We start from the raw sequence: 8,147 nt of genomic DNA on the forward strand, positions 1-8,147 counted from the left end.
TTTTTAGAAGTTTTTGTTGGCATCATTAATACGGGCTTTCACATGGCAAATAAAGAATTATGTGCAACCTCAGCCCTATTAAGGTAGATATAGATAACATGCTGTCTTCACTTGAATTGGTTGATCTAATGACGAGTAGTTGGTTACTCTGCAATAAATTCAGATGTAAATTCCTATGCAACTACGGAATTTATTATCCTTTTTCTTTAAAGAAAAGTTGTTCATTATTTCGTCATTGATTAGCATCACCTTTTAGCGCGAGTGAGTGAGAGCTATTTGATTATTTATATATTTTTTTTATGTATATTTGATTCTTTATCTTGTCTCAGGGTATCATTGCCCTGAGGAAAGGATTCCTTTCTAAAGATCCCTTTCGTATCCTTTAGTTCTCTCAAAAGTACCGCAATAGTGGAGAATCTAAAGGCAACGGACCTGCATGATAAGTTATGGCTAGAGGTGGCAAAATATGATCCAACCTATCGATTCGACACATGTTTGATCCTTTATAAATAAATTTGAGTTTAACCTAAATAAATTTAAGTCGTAAACATGTTGATCCGTTTAACTTTTTTATTAATTGAGTCAGATATATATTTTAAATGTCTAACCCATTTAATCCGTTTAGGGCTGGCCTAAATCCAAAGAAGCCCCCGCCCAAGCTCCGAGTCTACCACGAATCGCAGTTGCAATCACTCGCAGCGGAGTTGCCGTCCGCGGTCTGGCCATCGTAATCCCATTGCCCATGCCCCATGGAAGCTATACACCTACGGTCCTACACCTCTGGCAATCTGTTTGATTACTAGTTTCGAGACTCTCTCTCTCTCTCGAGAGAGAGAGAGAGTTGTGTCTGCAGCAAAGGAAGCAGGAACACAAGCCTCCTCCCTCCCACCAATGGCGTTTAGCTCCATTTTCGACTACGGAGCTCTCCGAACGGAGTTCAAGAGCACTTCATCCACGTCATATGGAAGTACTCCCCTTTCCCTTCTCTCTCTATGAAATCCTAGCTTCTTTGAGTCCCTAATTTAGGGTTTCTTCTTCTAATGGCGTCCCAAGTACGTTCTCCAGAACCCTAGTTGCGAGCTAGATGAGGTCCTTTCCCTTCCTTCTTCGGCCTACCCTCTACTCCGCTCCAAGTTTTGGGCCATGACGTCGGCCATCTCCTCCACCGTGGACTCCACGGATCGGGTCACCACCAAGCTCCTCATCAACCTCCAGGTGCAACCGATACTTCTCATCCCCCAAAATCTCTCTTTAATCTTTCTTTCTTGCTGTTCTTTCCTATATTTTCCTTTCCCTGATGGTGAATAATGGTGTTTTATCGATGTTTCACTCCTCACCGGATGAATGATTTGAGTTCCCTCTGATATCTCGAAACATGTTAAACAGGTCAGGTCGGGTTGGACAAACAGGTTACCTATTTATTAAACAGGTTAAACGGGTTGGGTCGGATTACCTATTTATTAAACAGGTTAAACAGGTCGGTCTATAATTTTCTGACCTAATCTGCATCTGACCCAACCCGTTTATCTCCAACCCGACCCAATTGCCACCCCTAGCTATGAGGTGAAGCTCTAAAGTGGGGCCGTCAATGACCAACAAGAAACATTATCTTTTTTTATACATAAAACAACAAAACTTATTTTTAAAATTAATGAATAACTTGTTTATCAGGTACGACTAGAAATGGATACTTTTAAAATTTTTTGTGCCTATATACCCTCCAAAATATACAAAATTATATCAATATTATCATAAAATTGCTATTTGCATTATACTCTCATAAAATACTTATTTTGTATGTATACTCTAGATATTCATGCAATTATGCATATTTAGGAGGATATACACTTTAAAAAAATTCAATAAAAAATAATCAAAATTTGGTAAAGATAATTCAGTTATTTTTAATAAAAAATGATAAAAAAATAATTTTACTATGTCATATGTTCTCATGTTAATATCAACTTTTATAGAATAAATCATGCTGTTTTTATGAAATTCTTACCTCGAAAACAAACACCAACTCAACATTTATTAATCACTAAAAAATATTTTACTAATATAAGAATCTATAATTAATTTAAATTTGATATGCTTTAATTTGTTAAAAATAATGAAGAATATATAGATGTCATAGATTCAATGATGATAATTATATCAAAATTAAATAGAGAATAGCATTACCAAAATGATCATCTAATATTACAACTTAACCGAGTCATGATCTTAAAAAAGAAATCGACAATATCGCTTAATCTTTTTTTGACTTATCGATCCAACTAAATCATAAAATACTTAGCAAATTTCAGCTGAGTTTTGATTTTTTTAATAATTTTTAAACATATACCTTTTTAAATATAAGAAATTACATGAATACCCTCGCAAAGTTGCTATTTATATGTATACCTTTATAATTTTTTTTTTACATATCTACCCATAAGGGTATTTTAGTTATTTTAGTTTTAAGCCATTTATTTTCTTAACAATATTAGATGGTATGAATATATATATATATATATAAAGATATATATAAAAAAATAATTTGATGAGGGTATTCATGTAATTTTTTATATTTAGAAGGCTGTATATGTAAAAAAACTCTATTTTTAATTGTGCCTTCTATGACAGATTCTTTTCATTAATGAAGTTCAATTAGAGCAAACTATAATGGTATTTTTGCGTAAGTTATGCTTAATTATGGCGTTCTTATGAATTTTGTCCATTATCTTAGGTTTTAGTTGCCACGAAAAGAAAAATAAAATAGAATCCTCTTTCTTGACAATGAAATGGATATTGTATGATCAAAAGGGCAAAAAGAAGGATAAGCTGTCAAATAATTTATCTTATACATTTAATGTTTTACAGCAACTAGCTTTACTTTAAAAGTAGTGGTTTATGAATGATTTTTCTTTAAAATCTACTTATACGGATTATATAAGATCTTGTAACTGTATGTATGCACGTATATGTATGTATTCTAATTTACTAAATCAACCAACTAGGACAACCAAGAATCAATGCTTTGAGCGGCGCATATAACGTCACAACAACCAGCACGTAGTCATTTGAATTAAACCATTTGCAAATAGCAACAACAATTGCAACAGGGCATCGCACCAAATTGATGTTAGAATGATTTTAGAAATTTATTGAAATGCATCTGTTGCCTGGTTGGCTGTCCCAATTACCATCTGATTGTCCTAGTCCCCCAAAACCTAATTTTTTGAAAAAAAATATAAATAATTTGCTCTTTCAATACTAACTCAAAGTTTATATAAACAACATACTTGGCTGAAATTCAAAAATATGTGTCAACTAGGATATGAACGTCTGCCATAATGAATTATGCTTCACCTTTTGTGAGCAAATATTAATTTTAAGACATATTTCAGTGGATTTATAAATGTTGGGATTTACCAAAGGTGTACATAAATCACATTTATCCTCTTTTTTCTATTTTATTTTATTTTTTGCACGGAGGGGGGGGGGGGGGGGGGGGGGGGGATCTTGGGATGAATGGATCTTGAAGCCTAAGCTTGTTTTTAGCGGAGGTAGATCTAGTTAAGAGGAGATCAAGAGGGTAAATTCTTCGTAAATGGGAGCTCTCCTATCTTCTCTTTTATAACCCTAGATCTATGTTTAAGAGATTTTCAAAATTCTAAGTGCAAGAGTTTTTTCAAAGTTTTCTAAAATACCACTCCATAGCTTTGACCAAGGGAATATCTATAAATGGAAAATTTTTGGATAAAGAATTCGATGTTTTAAAGAGTTCTAAGGACGATATGATCTAGGTTGAAATGTGACACATAGTTGGGCTTTGTGATGGATCATAACTCCTAGCACCTAGAATCAATGAAGAGAAAACATTAATAAGATTCTAATGAATCGTAAAAGTGGGTCACTTTTGTAGGTAAACTTAGCGATTGGTTAAGTTTTAATATTCAATTAGCAAAATGTGGCCGTAAATTTGAATGGGCTAGGAAATTCAAATTTTGCTAAAATTATAGGAGACCATAGAGGGATGTCAACATAGGTGCTGACCAATTCTGAATACAGTTTGACTGCATATCATTAGTAGTTAAAGCTGATCAAAGAAAGTTCAAAACAAGGCTCAAAATGACAAAGATGATAGAAAAACGATGTAGTAAATGGGAAAAATGTTTACTGCACTTGGTTAGACCCCTGAGTAGGTTTTGGTATAGAAGTGAGGAGTAGAAAGTGAAGAATGGGTGAAACTACGATTTTGACCACGGGCTATTTAAATTTAATCCAATCAGAGCAGGTAAATTTTCATTACGTTACTAATGTCGGGGCTTCAATTGCCGCAGCCGACTTTTTTTATCCTACCCCGCGAGACATTATACCGATACTCGTCGGCGCTTTTCAGAAAACCACAGATAGAAAACCCTAGCCGCCATCCCCATAAAAGAGGGACCTTGGCGAATCCATTAGAGAGAGAGAGAGAGAGAGCCATGGTTTCGGGATCGGGGATCTGCGCGAGGAGAGTGGTGGTGGACGCGCGTCACCACATGCTCGGTCGGCTGGCGTCGATCCTGGCGAAGGAGCTCCTCAACGGGCAGCGCGTGGTGGTGGTGCGGTGCGAGGAGATCTGCCTCTCGGGCGGCCTCGTCCGCCAGAAGATGAAGTACCTCCGCTTCCTCCGCAAGCGCATGAACACCAAACCCTCCCACGGCCCCATCCACTTCCGCGCCCCTGCTAAGATCCTCTGGCGCACCATCCGTGGGTCCGTAATCCGCTTCTTTTTCTCTAAATTAGGCTTTTCCGGTAATCTCGTCCTATTTGATCGTTATTTTGGCAGGATGATTCCGCACAAGACGAAGCGCGGCGCGGCCGCGCTGGCCAGGCTGAAGGCCTACGAGGGGGTGCCTCCGCCGTACGATAGGATGAAGAGGATGGTCATTCCAGACGCTCTCAAGTACGAGCTAGCTACTGCTGTTATCCTTGTCTGGAAAAGTTTCGATTTTTGTCGGCTTTATTGATGTTTTGGTGGTTTTCCTGGGGGGAATTAGGGTTTTGAGGCTTCAGGCTGGGCACAAGTACTGCTTGCTGGGGCGGCTTTCCTCGGAGGTTGGATGGAATTACTATGATACTATTAAGGTCAGACCAAATCTGCTCCATTACTTCCTTTATATGTTTAGTTACTATCTGGTGACCTTTTTACGTGCCGTCAGATGTTTCTATGTTAACCTTGTCGCCTGCTTATCTTTTGATGTGTATAACGATCTTTTTTCATCCATTTATGATTTTCGATGTAATGTAGTTTTTTCTTGTTTTCTTTCGCTTGATTAATATGTCTTCACACTTTTTAGTCACTTGTAATGCTGCCAACTTCAGCAGTAGCCTGCCTAGCTCTTTGTTTATTGAAAAAAATGGTAAAATGGTGCAATTATGAATTCAGAGAACAATGATCTGTTGGTTTACTGTACGTCTTCTTTTGTTGTCTGGACAATTAGGATGTGCACTGGACCTATATTTTTAATGAAATGCTGATAATTTGTTAATTGGAGGGCAGAAAATGGGAAATGGAAAGCACACGCAAATATTGCTTTATAGATTTGGAGGTTGTTTCCTTTTTTTTTTATAATCTTGACATCTTCTTGGACAGAATGCAGTTTCTTTTTAGATATGTAAGATTACTGAACTAATACCCTGTTGGATATTAGTATTGGAGGGTGTTGGGGTCTTATAGGGGATTACTGAAAGCTTCATGACTGCTAAGAGAGAGTGCTGTGGGTTCTGTTTGTTTCAAGTGTACAATTTTTTTCTTTTTTGTTTTTGAGGTGACGGGTTGTAGTAATAACTTTCTTTTTAGTCAGAAAGGTGACAGAAGCTTTTAGGGGAAAAACAAATCAACTATAATCTAACCTGTACTATTTCCAATCCATCACTTCCGAGCAAATTGCAAGTTAGCTTAGCTGTAACAATAACCTGGTGGGATATGGATTTCCCAATCGCCATTTAAAAGGTATACAAATTTTTTTGCTATGGATAGTACTTTTACAAATCATTACCAGATGAATTTTCCAGCAGTTTATATTTGTATATTCCCAAGATAGAGATCTAGAAGGTTCTGTTAGAGTTTTGATGCCATTGGGTGCTGAATCCAGGCATCTAGTTATGCCCGCGTCCCAAAAAAAAGAAACACACACACACAAAAAATGAACGTTTTTAGTTGGAGGCAAAATACTTCTGTCAACAAATTATGTACAAGGGTGTTCCCAACTGTACTATTCAGATGTTATGTCATGAATATTGCAAGTTCTAAAGGGCCCATCTCGTCATTGACATTAATAATTTAGTATATTTAAAGATGTTTAGCTTCATATTGATGTTTCTTTTATCAATTTGTGGGCCCAAATTCTTTGCCTATGCCTGACTCTTGTTCAGCACATATAGCAATTTTCTATGACATATCTATTGCATACATTTTTATATCATCTGGGTCTATCTAGGTGTCATACTGTATGGAGTGTAACATTGCTACATGAAGTTCTGGTCTGTCTAGTGCTCTACTTTGGAGTTATACACCATAAACTAGTCAAGTAGCCTAACACCATATTTTAATTGGATAGAAAACTCAGGTAATTGTGAGATGCACATGTCAAAGTATTTTTTTGGATAAAATATCAGTTTAAGGGCCTGTTTTGGTAATTTAGCAGGATTTAGGCTGAATTTCCTGCTGGATTCGTGGATTGGGATATCAACCCAAAATCCCCCCTGTTCGAATCCTGTGGAAAGTGGGAAAAAATCTCAATGGGTCTTTTTTTCCTTCCTACATACCCACAGGCCACAACTGGGATTTAGGCTGGGGCTTTAGCAGGACCTTACAAGACGCAGGCTGGGCGGGCCAACAGGCTTGATTCCTGCATAATATTCCTGTAGGAACAAGAACACACCCTAACTATTTATTTTTTGCATATTAATTGTACACCTATTATATATATGATTGAAATATATCTTGCTGAATCAAAATATATCTTTCCTCTTCAAAATGGTGACAAGTTTGAATGAACTGATAGAAAGAAGTATGTTTTGTCTCCAATACCCATGTTAATGCAGTCATTGGTTGTTTGAGTCAAACACCATCAAGTTATTTTGGTCCCCATAAACTTTGGTCTCATTTCGACCAGTCTGGACTTGGCTTGTGAGCACACTATACTATATTGAGATAATGCTCTGGCAAGCGCATTGGCCTCAGCTTCATCCTGCTTGTTGGACAATCTGAAGTAAGCTTCGTGGAAAGGGGGAGGTTCCTTAAGACAATATGTTGTTTCCTTTTGCTGCTGTGGAAGTTATTGGTTCAGGAATGCTTTTCTGCTATTATGTCAAGATCTCTCACAATTTTAACTCCTTGTGCAGGAGCTGGAGGCAAAGAGGAAACAGAGGTCTCAGGTGGCATATGAAAGGAGGAAGCAACTAGCAAAACTGAGGTTGAAGGCTGAAAAAACTGCAGAAGAGAAGCTTGGCTCCCAGCTTGATATCCTTGCCCCACTGAAGTACTGAGACTGTTTTCTCCTAGGTTTATTTTTTGTGGAACAACAATATTAATCCTTTTTGCTATTTATTAGTTGGGTCATTCTCTCCGAGTTGGAAGCTGCAATGGTGACTATTTTGACTACTTTGTTTTACATGAGCACAAAGTTATGTTTGGACTTTAGACTGCAACTGCTGGCGCTTTAGTGGCTTGATTTTCCTTGTAGAATTTTTTCTTGTGCCTATGCTTTGTCTCAGCATTGTTTGGAACACATTTTAGATTGGCATTTCGTAGTATTGTTATAGGATATTGCTGCTAATGCAACTGAGCATTCTTCTGCTCATGGGCTGATATCTACGACCACCATTATCTTCAGGATGGCCTTTATTGTTGATAGTATTGAAATATATGAGCCATTCTTTTCTTTTCATCACAGGAGTTCTGGAGTAGAATTCCCATGCGGAAAGGAGCGGAGACTCTACATCTCTTTGAAATTGCAACATGGAAAGCAGTGGATGCCGGTTTCTGTTTTGTCCCCCTTATTTTCTCTTTTACTTAACAAATCTCTCCTTTATCTTCTATACAATGGAAATATGTGCATGAGCATCTTTTATGCTAAAACAATTGGAAGTGTTTTATTTTAGGACGTGTT

The 8,147-nt window shown here is 37.2% G+C and overlaps 1 protein-coding gene across 1 annotated transcript; it reads left to right on the plus strand.

Annotated features, from left to right (window-relative positions):
• The first annotated feature begins 4,419 nt into the window (after positions 1–4,419).
• Positions 4,420–7,870, plus strand: LOC103709576 (60S ribosomal protein L13a-4). The gene is made up of 4 exons (XM_008795015.3): positions 4,420–4,744; positions 4,820–4,936; positions 5,031–5,118; positions 7,381–7,870. The coding sequence occupies exons 1-4, from the start codon at positions 4,473–4,475 to the stop codon at positions 7,522–7,524; spliced, it is 621 nt and encodes a 206-aa protein (XP_008793237.1). The 5' UTR covers positions 4,420–4,472; the 3' UTR covers positions 7,525–7,870.
• The last annotated feature ends 277 nt before the right edge of the window (positions 7,871–8,147 follow it).

The sequence above is a fragment of the Phoenix dactylifera genome, chromosome 3 (assembly GCF_009389715.1).
Source record: "Phoenix dactylifera cultivar Barhee BC4 chromosome 3, palm_55x_up_171113_PBpolish2nd_filt_p, whole genome shotgun sequence".
In the NCBI taxonomy this organism is placed as follows: domain Eukaryota; kingdom Viridiplantae; phylum Streptophyta; class Magnoliopsida; order Arecales; family Arecaceae; genus Phoenix; species Phoenix dactylifera.

Excerpts from the sequence above, each read along its gene's own strand:
- LOC103709576 (XM_008795015.3), top strand. The coding sequence starts at position 4,473 with ATGGTTTCGGGATCGGGGATCTGCGCGAGGAGAGTGGTGGTGGACGCG. Across the intron at positions 4,745-4,819 it reads CTCTGGCGCACCATCCGTGG|GATGATTCCGCACAAGACGA; the intron begins GTCCGTAATCCG and ends TTATTTTGGCAG. Across the intron at positions 4,937-5,030 it reads GTCATTCCAGACGCTCTCAA|GGTTTTGAGGCTTCAGGCTG; the intron begins GTACGAGCTAGC and ends GGGGGGAATTAG.